An 18,176-nucleotide genomic window follows, 5' to 3' on the forward strand; every position below is an offset into this window, starting at 1 on the left:
TCCTACTTAGGAAACATCTTTGTGTATCTGCACTGAGGATAACAAGTCATTCACTGTTTCTTCAGTGTATTGTGCAGTACTCCGTACACAGAACATCTAGTGGTACAGTATAAATCGAACATACATTAAGCTGTATACACTTCTGATCACTACTACTTTCACAGAATGATTTGGGAATCATGTTTTCAGAATATAGGAATAACTCAACTGATAATGGTTTTATTTTTATATTCTTTTTACTGCTGTCATTCTTTTATCCGTATGTCCAACTTGCCTAAATTATATTCACTATCAGCAAACTTCCCCAGCTTTGCACAGATCTATTTTGTTTGTGTGCATGGTTAAAAGTAGGGGTGGGCGATATAAACAATATAGATTTTAGCTATATCGCCTTATCACGATAGATGACCACGGAGCGGTAGTGAATGGAAGAAGCTCTCACTCATCGCTCCGTGGCTTGCCGACTCTGCACTGCGCTGCATTGGCCAGAGCCTTGTGTGCATACATCGTCAGCACGCTCGCTGACGCTGTGTGTGACGTCAGGTCCCTTCCAGTGCGTTCTGGGAATAAGACGCGGTCCATCAGCCAGCCACTGCGCACCCTGCAGGAAAGGTAAGTATATTAGCAGGGGCCTGAATCTACCATGGGGTGGGGGAGTGGATGGCTATGGCATGGGACTGATGGCTCTGGTTGGGGGACATGATGATGGAGGCAAACTGGCAATGGTATGGGGCTGATGGCGCTGGATGGGGGACATGATGGTGGCAATGGCATGGGGCTGATGGCGCTGGCTGGGTGACATGGATGATGGCAATTGCATGGGGCTGATGGCGCTGGCTGTGGTACACAATGATGGTAGCAATGGCATGGGGCTGATGACTCTGGCTGGGGGACATGGATGATATGGTATTGGGCTGATGGCACTAGCTGGGGGACATGATGATGGTGGCAATGGCATGGGGCTGATGGCGCTGGCTGGCAGACATGGATAATATGGCATTGGGCTGATGGCACTGGCTGTGGGACATGATGGTGGCAATGGCATGGGGCTGATGGCGCTGGCTGGGGGACATGATGGTGGCAATGGCATGGGGCTGATGGTGCTGGCTGGGGGACATGATGATGGTGGCAATGGCATGGGGCTGATAGTGCTGGTTGGGGGACATGGATGATGGCAAATGGCTATGGCATGGGGCTGATGGCGCTGGCTGGGGGACATGGATGATGATGGCCATGTAATTTGTATACATACAGAAGAAAATAATATATAGTTATATGGCACATGCTTCAAATTATATTGCGATATAGATTTTAGGCCATAATGCCCAGCCCTAGTTAAAAGATAGCCACAGTGCCCTTAATAACAGTGCTATTCACTGTGACATCCTATAACAGTAACTTCCATGGTGCTCTCATAACAGTGATATCCACAGTGCTCTCATAACAGTGGTATCTGCATTGCTCCTACAACAGTGACATCCACAGTGCTCTCAAAACAGTGGTATCTGCAGTGCTCCTATAACAGTGACATCCACATGGCTCTCAAAACAGTGGTATCTGCATTGCTCCTACAACCGTTACATCCACAGTGCTCTCAAAACAGTGGTATCTGCAGTGCTCCTATAACAGTGACATCCACATGGCTCTCAAAACAGTGGTATCTGCAGTGCTCCTATAACAGTGACATCCACATGGCTCTCAAAACAGTGATATCTGCAGTGCTCCTATAACAGTGACATCAGCAGTGCTCTCAAAACAGTGGTATCTGCAGTGCTCCTATAACAGTGACATCCACAGTGCTCTCATAATAGTGGTATCTGCAGTGCTCCTATAACAGTGACATCCACAGTGCTCTCATAATAGTGGCATCTGCAGTGCTCCTATAACAGTGACATCCACAGTGCCCTTAAAACAGTGTTATCTGCAGAGCTCCTATAACAGTGACATCCACAGTGTTCTCATAATAGTGGTATCTGCAGTGCTCCTATAACAGTGACATTAACAGTGCTCTCAAAACAGTGTTATCTGCAGAGGTCCTATAACAGTGACATCCACAGTGCCCTCAAAACAGTGGTATCTGCAGTGCTCCTATAACAGTGACATACAGTCATGGCCAAAAGTTATGAGAATTACATAAATATTGAAAATTGGAAAAGTTGCTGCTTACATTTTTATAATAGCAATTTGCATATACTCCAGAATGTTATGAAGAGTGATCAGATGAATTGCATAGTCCTTCTTTGCCATGAAAATTAACTTAATCCCCAAAATACCTTTCCACTGCATTTCATTGCTGTCATTAAAGGACCTGCTGAGATCATTTCAGTAATCGTCTTGTTAACTCAGATGAGAATGTTGATGAGCACAAGGCTGGAGATCATTATGTCAGGCTAATTGGGTTAAAATGGCAGACTTGACCTGTTAAAAGGAGGGTGATGCTTGAAATCATTGTTCTTCCATTGTTAACCATGGTGACCTGCAAAGAAACGCGTGCAGCCATCATTGCAAAAATGGCTTCACAGGCAAGGATATTGTGGCTACTAAGATTGCACCTCAATCAACAATTTATAGGATCATCAAGAACTTCAAGGAAAGAGGTTCAATTCTTGTTAAGAAGGCTTCAGGGCGTCCAAGAAAGTCCAGCAAGTGCCAGGATCGTCTCCTAAAGAGGATTCAGCTGCAGGATCGGAGTACCACCAGTGCAGAGCTTGCTCAGGAATGGCAGCAGGCAGGTGTGAGCGCATCTGCACGCACACTGAGGCGAAAACTTTTGGAAGATGGCCTGGTGTCAAGAAGGGCAGCAATGAAGCCACTTCTCTCCCAAAAAAAACATCAGGGACAGATTGATCTTCTGCAGAAAATATGGTGAATGGACTGCTGAGGACTGGGGCAAAGTCATATTCTCAGATGAAGCCTCTTTCCGATTGTTTGGGGAATCAGGAAAAAGGCTTGTCCGGAGAAGAAAAGGTGAGCGCTACCATCAGTCCTGTGTCATGCCAACAGTAAAGCATCCTGAGACCATTCATGTGTGGGGTTGCTTCTCATCCAAGGGAGTGGGCTCACTCACAATTTTGCCCAAAAACACAGCCATGAATAAAGAATGGTACCAAAACACCCTCCAACAGCAACTTCTTCCAACAATCCAACAACAGTTTGGTGAAGAACAATGCATTTTTCAGCACGATGGAGCACCGTGCCATAAGGCAAAAGTGATAACTAAGTGGCTCGGGGACCAAAACGTTGACATTTTGGGTCCATGGCCTGGAAACGCCCCAGATCTTAATCCCATTGAGAACTTGTGGTCAATCATCAAGAGGCAGGTGGACAAACAAAAACCCACTAATTTTGACAAACTCCAAGAAGTGATTATGAAAGAATGGGTTGCTATCAGTCAGGAATTGGCCCAGAAGTTGATTGTGAGCATGCCCAGTCGAATTGCAGAGGTCCTGAAAAAGAAGGGCCAACACTGCAAATACTGACTCTTTGCATAAATGTCATGTAATTGTCGATAAAAGCCTTTGAAACGTATGAAGTGCGTGTAATTATATTTCACTACATCACAGAAACAACTGAAACAAAGATCGAAAAGCAGTTTAGCAGCAAACTTTGTGAAAACTAATATTTGTGTCATTCTCAAAACTTTTGGCCACGACTGTACACAGTGCTCTCAAAACAGTGGTATCTGCAGTGCTGCTATAACAGTGACATCCACATGACTCTCAAAACAGTGGTATCTGCAGTGCTCCTATAACAGTGACATTAACAGTGCTCTCATAATAGTGGTATCTGCAGTGCTCCTATAACAGTGACATTCACAGTGCCCTCAAAACAGTGGTATCTGCAGTGCTCCTATAACAGTGACATCCACATGGCTCTCAAAACAGTGGTATCTGCAGTGCTCCTATAACAGTGACATCCACAGTGCCCCCTTGTGTATGTAAAACTGTGTGTATGTCAGCGAGGATAAGAATGAAGGACCTGCAAGCTTATATTGGCTAATAGGGGTCATGTGACCATGTGTATGTCAGTGAGGATAAGAATGAAGGACCTGCAAGCTTATATTGGCTAATAGGGGTCATGTGACCATGTGTATGTCGGTAAGGCTAAGACTGAAGGACCTGCGAGCTTATATTGGATAAAATGGGTCATGTAATGGTGCCATATTTATTTTGTTTTTTGTAAATGTCTCATGAACGGTAGGTCTTAGAATGCTGAAAACCGGTCTTAAACATTTGGAAGCACTGGTGTTCCTATAAGCCAAATTTGGTGCAGACAGGTCCAGTTGTTTGGGGCATGAATAAAGACCAGAACTGAAATTAATTTTAAATATATAGAGAGAGAGAGAGAGAGAGAGAGACAGAGAGAGATAGCACATGACTTCTTAATATTGGTTCTGTTGTCTGCTGTGCCCATTGACCCCACAGTATATCGTTCTTCTGTAGCAGTGAGAGAACAAGAACAGAAGAGCATCTCCTTCTCCAACAACTTATTTTTAATTTGACCTTCTCACATAAAGCAGAATAAGGGTAGGTCACATCTGCTGCACTTTTCTGTTTTTGTGTTCTGGTATAGTAACTGAAAATATACTGGAAGAGCTGGATCTGGTAAATGCCAAACACTGGTGCAGATAATGGGTCCCATTGATGGTAATGGGCTACATCAAGATTCCATCACGGTGTCTGTAGTTCTGCCAGACAAGATACTGTCCTGATTTTGTCCTGATTTCTTTGGCAGAATATGGAAAGAAGCTCTTATCAGAACCTCCGCCACATATGTGACATTAGCCTAAAAAGAAGGGCTCATATTGGATGCTGGTAGATAAATGTCTGACGTCAGCTAACTATATTGCAGAGTTTTCTTTCCAATTCAGTTTGTACAAGACCTAGTTAAAATATTCATTTTGCACAAGATTCAAAGGGGTTATCCAGCAGGGCTGGTCCACAGTTTCCTCAGACAGGAATGCCAGGAAAGGCCCACTCATGCGATTACTATCTGATCCAGATCACCGCTGGACAACCCCTTTTTTAAAAATATTACTACAAGTACTGTATGACCCACACAAGCCATGAAACGGCAGCGGGACTGGCAGAATGACTGCTCCTTTTCTTACTGCTTTAATGGAAACCAAATTGTGGGGAATGCAGGGTTAAAAGGAAATGTGTCACCACTTGCTAAAACCAGATAGTGACACATATACTTTTTTCTAATCTCTTGTAATTTTCTGATTGCAGATTTTTTAAATGTATTTCCTGAACATGATTATGGGGGTGGCAGGGTGGATTTGATTTAAATCAAACTTATTTAAATCACAATTTAAATCACTAGTCAGTAAGGCTGGATTTAAATCATAGCTTTCTACATAAAGACTAATTCTTGCTGGTATAACTTATAATATGCAAGTAGATGAAGATTTTTAGAACAACTTTTCATATTAGTTTGATTAAAGGGCTTCTGTCACCCCACTAAACTCTTTTTTTTTTTTTTTTTGTGTACTTATGATCCCTATCCTGCGATATTGCCATACATTATGTTATTAATAATTTTCGTTCAGTAGATTTAGCAAAAAACGTACTTTTATGATATGCTAATTACCTGTCTACCAGCAAGTAGGGCGTCTACTTGCTGGTAGCAGCCGCAGAAAACCGCCCCCTCCTCCTGTTGATTGACAGGGCCAGCCGCTATCTCCTCCTCCTTTTCACCGAAAGAGAAGACGTCATTGGCGCAGGCGCACTGAGGGAGTGCTGAGGAGGCGAGCCTCCTTATCTCAGAGTGCCTGCGCCGAATCAACACAGGCGCGCGATTTTTGAAATGCTGACAGGGCCGGCTGGAGGAGGAGATTGCGGCTGGCCCTGTCAATCAACAGGAGGAGGGGGCAGTTTTCTGCGGCTGCTACCAGCAAGTAGACACCCTACTTGCTGGTAGACAGGTAATTAGCATATCATAAAAGTACGTTTTTTGCTAAATCTACTGAACGAAAATTATTAATAACATAATGTATGGCAATATCACAGGATAGGGATTATAAGTACACAAAAAAATATATATATGAGTTTAGTGGGGTGACAGAAGGCCTTTAAGGTTGATTCTGTATTCATAGGTTTGCAGAAGTTATAACATTTTTGCTGTAAAGAAGAGGCATGTGATCTCTGCTGAGTCAAATTCAGTTTTGAGAACTGCAAAAGTAAACCAAGCATTTGTGATAATATCTTGTAGGCAGAGAAACTGCCCAATAATCCTACAAAAACCTCTGGAAGAGCATGACATTGTGAATGAAAATTATTTACCAAAAGAATTAAGCATATACAGCCTTATTCTACATAATTAAAAAAAACTAATCTTTATTTCATGATGGAATAACCTTTGGAATGTAATATATTTGCCTCAAAAAGCATTTTATATTTAAAAAAATCTGATTTAAATCAAAAATATCTGATTTAAATAAATAAAAAAAAAGATTTTTATTTATTTTTTAAATCATTGATTTTTATCCACCCTGGGGGGTGGTCATCCTGCCGGGGCTGTTCTTAACAGCATTTAAAAAAGACACCATGGTCGGGAGTAGGGATGAGCGAAATTCAGTTTTAGAAATTCTATTTCAGGTTCGGGTTTACGCTGAATTGCGTTATGGATTCCGTTAATACAGACCATAATGCCTTTAGAGGCATTCCGTTATGCATTCCGTCATAATAGAAGTCTAAGGCCTGCATAATGGGTCTATGCGGTTTCCGTTATGCAGGAGTCATTGAGTTGCATTGTGTTCCGTGGTAACGGAATCCATAATGCATTTCACCATATACACCAACCCGAACTTCAAAAACTGAAGTTCGCTCATTCCATTTCAGGAGAGGACCTCATTGACTTTGATCGGAGCGTTTTCTAGGTTCTGTGACCTGTGCAGAGGTCATTGTACAAGGAAAGAATAGATAGGCTTTGACAATCCATTTGTTTGACAATCCACCATTAACAAACCTATTGTTAATGGTGGATCCTGTCTTATCTTTCATTCTAATCCTACCTGTAACGATATTACCTCTGTGTATAGATAAGCAGGTAACTGCAGTGAAGTGATCTGTACAGCCCAAGAAGTGGTGCCTGTTATTAGGCTTAGTGCTCAGTATGAAAAATGCTGAATTTTATGCTTTTTGTTTAAATATAGGTATTGACATGGAAAATAAATAAAAAAATATCCAAAATTATTTAAAAAGATGTTAAACATAAAAAACGTGATTTAAACAATAGGTCCTTTTCTGATGACACATTCCCTTTAAGGTTGCTTTGATGGGAACTGTTTTTCTTGTTCCGTTTTAGCAAAATATATCTGTATGTAAATGCTGCACCCAGGCTGACTGCCAACTAATTAAATCTCCCTTCTGTCTCAGGCTTTAAATCTTGATGACTTATCCTTAGGATAGGTCATCAATACCTGATCAGCGGAGGTCCAGCACCCCCCCGCCGATCAGCTGTATAAGGAGACGGCGCGATACCGCCGATCTGATACTGATGACCTATCCTGAGGATAGGTCATCAATATTAAAAGCCCGGAGAACCCCTTTAAAAAAATTAGCAGCACAATTACTATTAACGATAATTTCACTATTAAACATACTTAATGTTTCTTTTGATAATAGGCGTAACAAGTACAAAAGAGCAAAGATGACTGAAGTGCGTCGGGACAGTACAAGCAGTTTACAACGAAAGAAGCCGCCATGGTTAAAATTAGAAATACCATCTGTAACTACTACAAGCGAGGAGCCGACCTTTGTTCAGGTATGACGTAATGCTCATGATTTACTCGTTTTCTGCTTCCGTAGCTTCAAGTATCGCTGAGTACTGTTTAAAGGTGAATGCACTTGAATGCAGATTATGGTGACTGTGCACGGAACTTATCATGAGGGGAATTTTTTAAGTCAATTTTGCTTTCAGTGTAATTTGGTGTAATGTGCTCCAAATTTATCAAACATCTTTGAGCCCTTAAGAATGCATCCTAGTTTGGTACTTACGGCATTTTTCTTTTTTTTCATCTACACCAAAAGCCCCAACTTTTTTTTTTTTTCCTTTCGACATAGCTGAATGAGGGCCATTGTTTTTAGCGTTTCATTTTTACAGTGTTCACTGCACACTAAAAATAGACATGTTAACTTTATTCTGAAGGTCAGTGCCATTATGAAGATACCAAATGTGTCTAGTTTTTGTTGTTTTTTAAATAATTAAAAATGGGAATTTTTTAAAAATATTTTTTAACTTTTCTGTTTAAATATTAGTCAACTGTTTTTACATTTTTTAAGTCCCCCAAGAGACTTGATCGGTTGTACTGTGCACTGTAATACTTGTGTTTTATAGGGATTTTAATATTGCATCCTGCAAGAAGCAGGGTGTAGTAGGAGCAGGCACCCTTCTGAGCCTGCAGGATCACAGCACCATACTGTTACCACGTTGAGTGTTAGGAAACTAGGCTCAGCGACATAATAGGATGTCACTGTGCGTGAAGGGGTTAAAAATAACGCTTTTGTCTAGAGATGTTACTCCAGTTTTGTATGCCAGCCCCTACTGGAGTTAGAATGTGCCTTTTTTTTTACACAGTTGATAAATATCTAGTGCATTTAATTATCATCTACACCCACCTTTTCACCCAGTTATCAACAGTATCCAGAGCAGCAAATATTTTTGCTCAAATATAAAAATTGTGACTTTTTTGGTGCCAGTTTCCTGATGCAGATGCAGTGTTTTCCATTCTGGTTTACTAGAGAATTGTTGTCTATAGTAGATTTGCTTGGGGGCTGCCTAAAAAAAAAAATCTACAGATTTAAAACCAGCCCCTGGATCTGAATTCTTCTGTAAATGCTTTTAATAAAAAAATTGCCATAGCCACAGAGTTATTAAATAAAATATATCTGTATAGTGCTACATTTTTTTTTCTATGTCTGGCTCTCTGAGAAGGCCGCACTTGCTCAGTTTCATCCTTTAACTACCTCCTAAACTGTGATAGGGAGAGGGCTGCAACAGAATGGACACGCCTCCCGAGCTACAGCAGAAAGGACACTCCCCTTGAGCTGTGATAGGGAGAGCATGGACACGCCTCCCAGGCTGCAGCAGAAAAGACACTCCCCTTGAGCTGTCAGCTTGATATAAATCTAGCAGAGCAATGAATGTGGAGATCTCTGGATCCATGTGAGGTACAGGGCTGATTCTAGCTTTGTTAGAAAGAGATTGTTATGTACTATGCCTACAATTTTAATTTTTTACATTTGTCATGGGACAAATGACAAACCCCTTTAAGCTGGCCATACACATGAATAAGCCGCTTTAACAGCCACGTCTCCCGAGTCCCCTATACATACGCATGCTTGACTCGACAAATCATAACTATATAGTAATATGGGAGAAGGCTGCTGCCAGAAATCTGGTGTGCCCAATCCCTATCTCCCCCAACATCAGCTGTGAGAGTCAGGAGGGCCTGTACATGTTAGATCTCAATTTTATGGCTAGATTTAGTCCCAGGTTTGTGGATGAACCCCTCCTTTGTTTTTCATTCAGATTGAAAGTTAGCTTCAGAACAAGAGCGTATATGTCATAGATGGAGACAAGATTGTTGAAATTGGGCCCCTGAATGAATGGAGACCAAATCATGTTTCTCCCTAGTTCTTCTCCATTGGTAGTGTGAATCTGCACAGGGCTCCCTCTCTACAGAAACATTAGGTACTAAGGGAAGGGAAAGCTGCCAGAGGGCCACACAGGAGGATCATTAAGTCCCAGACTTACCTGTTATAAGGAGGCATAGTCACCTGTATGAGGAGGTGCTTTATCAAACTGGTGTAAAGTAGAACTGGCTTAGTTGCCCATAGCAACCAATCAGATTCCACCTTGCATTTTTGACAGCTCCTTTGGAAAATGATAGGTGGAATCTGGTTGCTATGAGCAACTAAGCCAGTTTTACTTTACACCAGTTTGATAAATGACCCCAGTTGTTTTCACCACAGATTTTGCAGTCTGGTAGAGGCACATACAGTATAACTACAAAGCAATAAGTGAATACACTCAGGCCTGTTGTACACGACCGTATGATGTTTTGCGGTCCGTTTTAAACGGATCAGTTTTTTGTTTCAGTAGTGTTTCCGTTTCCATTCCGCTTCCGTTCCGTTTTTTCCGTCCCGTTTTTCCGTTCCGTTTTTTTCGTTTGGTTTCTGTTTTTTGCGCATCGGAAACGGAAGCATGGCATATACAGCTTACAGTAATTACATAGAAAAATTGGGCTGGCATAAAATTTTCAATAGATGGTTCCGCAAAAACAGAAGGAATACGGAAAACATACCGATGCATTTCGTATCCATTCCGTTATTTGACAGCCCCGTTGACTTTAATGGAGCCACGGAACGTGATTTGCGGGAAATAATAGGACATGTTCTATGTTTGAACGGAACGGAAATACGGAAACGGAAGGCATACAGAGTACCATATTTTTATTTATTTTTTTGCAGATCTATTGAAATGAATGGTTCCGTATGCAGTCCGTATACGAAAAGCAAAAAACGGAACGTAAACGGAAAAAAATATATAAATAAATATATAAATTGTATGCAGGAGGCCTAATTGGGTTGTCTAAAAGGCCCCCAAAGTCCCTAAATGTATTAAAATAAATATAAGATTAAATATTTACCACTTAATGCCCCACCATTTTTGTCCATCCGATTCTGCCTTTTGTGCTGTTAAACCTGCCAGAAGGCTGTACCACGAATGTGAGAGAAGCATAACTCCTCTTTTACTTTCCCTTTTTATTAAAAAGAATATAAACATGATGCAACTAGTGATCAGTGCACACTTATAAGGGCTTATACACACAGACATATTTTCTTTCCGTGTCAGTTCGTGTTTTTTTAGGACCGTATGCGGAACCATTAATTTTAAGGGGTCTGCAAAAAAAAAAGGAAGTTACTACGTGTACATTCCATTTCCGTATGTCCGTGTGTCCGTTCCGCAAAAAAATAGAACATGTCTTATTATTGTCTGCATAACAGACAAGTATAGTACTGTTCTATTAGGGCCAGCTGTGTTGCAGACGCAGCAGTATGAAGTGTCTTTTGCGCTGTGGCATTAGAAGAATATTGATATCTCAAACTTTTTAGTCTAACCAGACTGTCTATTATTCTGTAATTCCTCTAGCGCCGTTCTATGGAAACAGTAGGTTTAAAGAGCACAACAAATGCTTGAAATAACTTCTTTATTAACTTCAACTTTTCTTCATATAACACTGCCGCCTCCAGAGCAGATAGTCCATGTACATAACACGTGTTGCATAAAGATTCATAAAATGGCGGTATACATAAGATGGTGGTTCAACTATTCAATCTTGTCATTCAACATAAAATGGTGGATATATTTCTCTCTCCAGTATCTGTACTCTCACTTTATGATCTCTCTGAGAGGTATATCTGAGGTCTAACTAATAGTTCTACTTGCTGAATTTGGTCGCAATGTGCAGTATGCAGTTAGTAGCAACTATTTGCAGATTGGTTGAGTATGATCTGGTATGGTTGTATGCAATTTGGATTGAAATATGGAATTTGAATTTGGATTGTGAACTTTGTAGTTTGCAATTCGTGGAACTGTAAGTAAACACACATATAACTGGTTCAGTATACGGTTCTAATCACTATATTAACAGCAGGAACATTATATAACTGTTTTAAATACCTATTTTGGCCTCTCTGCTTCCATAAAACACAGCTCTTAGTGGAGTGAATGTCTGTTCAGCTTCTCTCCTGTGGTGCAATGATTCTAGCAGCCCTGGCTGTGATTGGTCAAAACTCCTGCAGTGTGTGAGGCTGGCTGTGATTGGTCAAGATTCCTGCCCAGCAACAACAGTTTAACTCTATGCTTTCTGTTGTTTCTGCTGTGTCATTGTGCTTACCTCACATCCATATACTGAATCTTAAAGGCATATTATATTTTCTGCTTCTGTGAACACAATATATAACAGTTTTATGACATGAAGTCACTGTTCATCGGGTAATCGGTAGTACATTTACACCACCCGATCATCACTGTGCAATTCTCGGCCCATGTAAAGGGCCCTTTAGAAATAGGGAGAGAAGGGGGCCATAGTGAAAATACCATGCATAGGGCACGTTTATTATTATACTAAAAGTACCACAATGAAAGCAACTTTGCAGGATGGGATAACCCCTTTAACACCTTAAGGACCGAGCTCATTTTCACCTTAAGGACCAGGCCATTTTTTGCAAATCTGACCAGTGTCACTTTATATGGTGATAACTTTAAAACGCTTTGACTTATCCAGGCCATTCTGAGATTGTTTTTTCGGCACATATTGTACTTCATGACACTGGTAAAATGAAGTAAAAAAAATAAATTTTTATTTATAAAAAAAACAAATTTACCAAAAATTTAAAAAAAATTGCAACTTTCCAAGTTTCAATTTCTCTACTTCTATAATACATAGCAATACCTACAAACATAGTTATTACTTTACATTCCCCATATGTCTACTTCATGTTTGCATCATTTTGGGAATGATATTTTATATTTTGGGGATGTTCCAAGGCTTAGAAGTTTGGAAGCAAATCTTGAAATTGTTCTGAACTTTTAAAAAACCCAATTTTTAGGGACCAGTTCAGGTCTGAAGTCACTTTGTGAGGCTTATATGTTAGAAACCACCCAAAAATGACACCATTCTAGAAACTACACCCCTCAAGGTATTCAAAACTGATTTTACAAACTTTGTTAACCCTTTAGGTGTTCCACAAGAATTAATGGAAAATAGAGATACAATTTCAAAATTTCACTTTTTTGGCAGATTTTCCATTTTAATATTTTTTCCAGTTACAAAGCAAGGGTTAACAGCCATACAAAACCCATTATTTATGGCCCTGATTCTGTAGTTTACAGAAACACCCCATATGTGGTCGTAAAACTGCTGTACGGGCACACGGCAGGGCACGGAAGGAAAGGAATGCCATACGGTTTTTGGAAGGCAGATTTTGCTAGACAGTTTTTTTGGACACCATGTCCCATTTGAAGCCCCTCTGATGCACCCCTAGAGTAGAAACTCCAAAAAAGTTACCCCATTTTAGAATCTACAGGATAGGGTGGAAGTTTTGTTGGTACTAGTTTAGGGTACATATGATTTTTCGGTGCTTTATATTACACTTTTTGTGAGGCAAGTTAACAAGAAATAGCTTTTTTGGCATCGTTTTTTTTTTTTTTGTTATTTACAACATTCATCTGACAGGTTAGATCATGTGGTATTTTTATGGAGCAGGTTGTTACGGACGCGGCGATACCTAATATGTATACAATTTTTTTTATTTATGTAAGTTTTACACAATGATTTCATTTTTTAAACAAAAAAAATATGTTTTAGTGTCTCCATAGTCTGAGAGCCATAGTTTTTTCAGTGTTTGGGTGATTATCTAAAGTAGGGTCTCATTTTTTGTGGGATGAGATGACGGTTTTATTTGCACTATTTTGGGGTGCATATGACTTTTTGATCGCTTGCTATTACACTTTTTGTGACATAAGATGACAAAAAATGGCTTTTTTTACACCATTTTTATTTTTTTACGGTGTTCACCTGAGGGGTTAGGTCATGTGTTATTTTTATAGAGCCGGTCGATATGGATGCGGCGATACCTAATATGTATACTTTTTTTTATTTATGTAAGTTTTACACAATGATTTCATTTTTGAAACAAACAAAAAAATCATGTTATAGTGTCCCCATAGTTTTTTTATTTTTTGGGCCATTGTCTCATGTAGGGGCTCATTTTTTGCGGGATGAGGTGACGGTTTGATTGGTACTATTTTGGAGTACATGCGACTCTTTTGATCACTTTTATTACCTTTTATGGGAAGTAAGGTGGGCAAAATTTCGATTTCCTGATAGGTTTTATTTTTTTATTTTTATGGCGTTCACCGTGCGGGGAAAGTAACATGACCGTTTTATAGATCAGGTCGTTACGGACGCGGCGATATCTAATATGTGTAGTGTATTTTATTTTTTTAATTTTTATTCAGTGATAAAAGTCTTTTTTTCACTTTTTTTACATTTTTTGGACCCAGACCAACTTGGTTCTTGAAGATCCAGTGGGTCTGATGTCTGTATAATACAGTACAATTTACCATATAGTGTATTGTACTGTATTTTACTTACACTGTCTGAACAGATCTATGCCTTTAGCATAGCTCTGTTCAGCACCATGGACAGCAGGATGCCTGAGAAGGCGTCCTGTTGCCATGGGAACCTTCCCCGTCTGCCACAACTGAGCAGACGCGGAAGGGGAAGGAGGGGAGCTCCCTCCCTCTGTCACCCCATCCATCTGGGGGCTGCAGTACCGTGCTCCAGGACGAGTATACTCGTCCTAGGTCCTGAACGTGTTAAGTTAATAATAATGTTTTGATAAGCAATTGTCAATGTATATTACACAGATTTTTTTTTATCTGCTGATTCCACCCCTGACTGATGAAGATAAGTGTTCACTACTTTTTTCTAATCTAAACAACCCCTGTGGCATTGTACGCTCATGGTGATCTCACTTGCCAGGAATAATAATGGAGGAGCATGGCTTAGATTGTATCAGAGCCTGCAAGAAGCAGGCTGTGCAGGGCTTTGACAAGTGAAGGTCCAGTTTGATGTCTGCCCACATCCAAACAATAAATTCCACCAAACGTTTGCATGTGCAGGCAGATCAGTCATTGCTCGATCATGTGTATATGTAATGAGAATACAGGATGTACCCAGGGGCCAAATAAACCGTCCTTTTTCTTAATAGAGCAGATGTCATGATGTCAATGAAAGCGTACTCCACAATAGAAAATGACTTCCAGAATGTACGCCGTATATGATATTATACATCATTGTGGGCCAAGTGACTTGATGATTTGACTTTGGCAGTCTGCCTTTAAGATTGATTCGTCCATTAGTTTCTGTATTATCGTGAATTCTGCGATTCAGGGAAAAAGTTTACTTAATATGATTTAGGTAAGATATAATAATGACAAAAAATAACATAGTAAATAGTGCATAATAAATTAAGTCACAGACACCAAAGCCGCGAACAAATGAGCAAGCTTCCCATTGACCAGTTCCCAAGATAGCACCTGGCGGACACCTATATGATACAAATAGAGAAAGTGGTAGCAAGACTCATCTCACCCTGATGATGGCTTCAGTGTAGCTATGCTCTTTTTTACATAGTTTCCTGGCCCCTCCTGGCGCCACCTAAAAGTCTTCAGTGTGCAGTACGCATATACAGTTACTTCAAACTTCAGGAACACCAAGTATCAGGCACCCCTTACCAACTACATTACAAGGGTTTAAAGGGAAAAAAGACCACAAACATGCCTTGCTATACAGTATCTGGATAACTGATGTTGTATACCAGGCATCAGCAACCTCTGGCACTCCAGCTGTTCTGTGTGCATGCTGGGACTTGTAGTTTCACAGCAGCTGGAGTTCTGATCCCTGTTGTATACCTTTGATGTCATCATGTTAGATTTTGTACTAGAATTTGAAAATTGCCATAAATTACCCAAAACATACCATATTGATCCTAGGGGGAATCAGCCAAGAGAGGTATTAGGTACTGCACCAACATTGCATCCTAGCCTAGAATATATGCCCCCTGGAAAATTCTAAAAACAATAAGAAGAGTAAAACTACATATTATAAATGATGCAGAATAGTAATAGGCCTAGAATCTAATGTATAAAGCTGAGTGTATGTATGTGTGTGTGTATGTCCGCTAAAGGAATCCACCCCTTCACATTTACAATCACGAAATGTGTCACACAGGTACATGTACAGATGTCCGGGAAGCCTTTAGACTGGGTCTCAGCTCTCTAGCACGCACCATTCCTGAGATATTCACAAAAAAATGCATTAGCCAATAGAAGCCTGGTCACATGACCCTTATCAGCCAATAGAAGCTTGCAGGCCCTTAGTCTCAACCTTCTCACAGTTTTACTCCAGGTTTCCATAACAACCCAGCCATTTTTCTTCACTGCTGTAGGTCAGCTTTAAAGGGGCAGGGCGCTGTGGATGACATTGTCAAGGGAGCAGAGTGTGGAGGTCACAGTTCAGGGAGCAGGTAGGGTGGCCATTCAGAAGACGGACTTAAAAGCCCCGCCCCTAAGCTCCGTCTGGTTAGGCCACGCCCCTCCCACTCCGCAGCCGACAGGGATTGAAAAAATGAAGGTACAAATCAACTTCTGTCAACTGCAGGGGTGGGAGAAAGGGTGACTTTCTCCCTGAAGCTCACACGCAGACAGTACAGTGCTGCTGTCTGAGAGTGAGGTGTTCAAAAGGACATCCCTGTTTCCATCCAGGCCCTGCGCCGGATGGAGGACAGTTGGTCTAAAAGCCGGACAGTCTAGCCTAATACTGGACCTCTAGCCACCCTAGGTGCAGGCTGCTGTAGAGGTCATAGTTAAGGGGACGGTCCGCTATGGAGGTCAGTGTTAAGGGGCAGATTGCTGTAACTGTTAAGGGGAAGGGGTGTTGTGGAAATCACTGTTAAGTAGATGGGGTACTGTGGAGATCACTAATATAGGGGTGGCTGCTGTGGAGATCACTAATAAAGGGGCGGCTGCTGTGGAGGTCACTTTTAGAGGGACGGTCTGCTGTGGAGGTCACTGTTAAGGGGGCGAGATGCTGTGAAGGTCACTGTTAAAGGGGCGGGAACTGTGGAGGTCACTGTTAAGGGGCGGGATGCTGTGGGGGTCACTGTTAAATGGACGGGCACTGTGGAGGCCTCTGTTCACTGGACAGGGAAACAGGGAGGTCACAGTTAAGTGGACGGTCCGCTATGGAGGTCAGTGTTAAGGGGCGAGGTGCTGTAGAAGTCACTGTTAAGGGGACGGGGTGTTGTGGAGGTCACATTTTAAGGAAACAGATCTTTGTGGAGGTCACTGTTAAGGGGGCATTTTATTGTGTAAATCACTGTTAATGAGACAGGGTACTGTGGAGTGGCCGCTGTGGAGGTCAGTGTTAAGGGGCGGGGTGCTGTAGAAGTCACTGTTAAGGGGACGGGGCGTTGTGGAGGTCACATTTTAAGGAAACAGATCTTTGTGGCGGTCACTGTTAAGGGGGCAGGTTATTGTGTAAATCACTGTTAATGAGACAGGGTACTGTGGAGCGGCCGCTGTGGAGGTCAGTGTTAAAGAGGAGGGTCCTGTGGATGTTATTGTTATAGTGGATAATGTATATATCTTTTAATGAGACACACAAACATTAAATAAAATAGATGAAATATACCCGTGCAAAGCCGGATTTAGGGGCAGAGTTTCCATCAGTGGGATGAGTTGCCGCAGATTCATAAAAAAAAAAAAATCATACATTTGGCGTATTTTTTTGAAGTCAGAAAATAAAATCTGCACCTGCTGTTGACAAGTTACATTTACACCAAAATGTGTGTTACTTTCTACATTTAGTAATGATAAACGTTCTAGGGCATGCACCCTCCTTGTAAACTAAGCTTAAAGCGGCTCGGTCACCAGATCACCCCTATTAAACCAGGCACATAGCCTGGTAGGGGTGATCCTGCAGTTTATACCTTCCGCCTTACTGTCTGTGCCATAGTTGTTGATAAAATCATACATTTATTCCTTTGCTGGCAGGCAATTTCGAGCACCAGGAGGCGGGCATTTTCAGTACAAGCACCGCTATGTGACACCTACCGAGATCTAAACACATCCCCTTGATTAACAGTACTAGACCAAGTTGATGTCGTAGTCTAGCGCTGTCAATCAAGGGGAAGGGGGTGCTGCCGGTAGTTGTCGCATAATGGTGCTTGTACTGAGGCCTGCCTCCTGGTGCTCGATATTGCCTGCCTGCGGAGGAATAAAAGTATGATTTTATCAACAACCATGGAGCAGACAGTAAGGAATCATTTTAAACTGTAGTATCACCCCTACCAGGCTATGTGTCAGGTCTAATAGGGGTGATCTGGTGACAGAGCCAATTTAAAGGGGATGTTTCACTTCAGCAAATGCCAGATTCGTTTTTCCATCACATTATACACTGCTTATTTCCATGGTTACGACCACCCGGCAATCCAGTTGTGGTGGCCGTGCTTTCACACTATAGAATAAAGTGCTGGACTATGCGTGCTCCCTTGCTCCTAGCCACCAGGGAGACCAGTGTTTTTTCCTATTTTGTACAA

General features: G+C 41.3%; 1 protein-coding gene across 2 annotated transcripts in view; it reads left to right on the top strand.

The window, feature by feature from the left end:
- RHBDF1 (rhomboid 5 homolog 1) overlaps positions 1-18,176 on the top strand; it is a 148,421-nt gene that overhangs the window by 56,632 nt on the left and 73,613 nt on the right. For both annotated transcript variants that reach the window (XM_044303376.1, XM_044303378.1), the window contains exon 2: positions 7,629-7,767. In XM_044303376.1, coding sequence (XP_044159311.1) covers positions 7,654-7,767 — 114 coding nt within the window. In that variant the 5' untranslated portion in view covers positions 7,629-7,653. The remainder of the gene's footprint in view (positions 1-7,628; positions 7,768-18,176) is intronic.

The sequence above is a fragment of the Bufo gargarizans genome, chromosome 8 (genome assembly GCF_014858855.1).
Source record: "Bufo gargarizans isolate SCDJY-AF-19 chromosome 8, ASM1485885v1, whole genome shotgun sequence".
Lineage (NCBI taxonomy): Eukaryota > Metazoa > Chordata > Amphibia > Anura > Bufonidae > Bufo > Bufo gargarizans.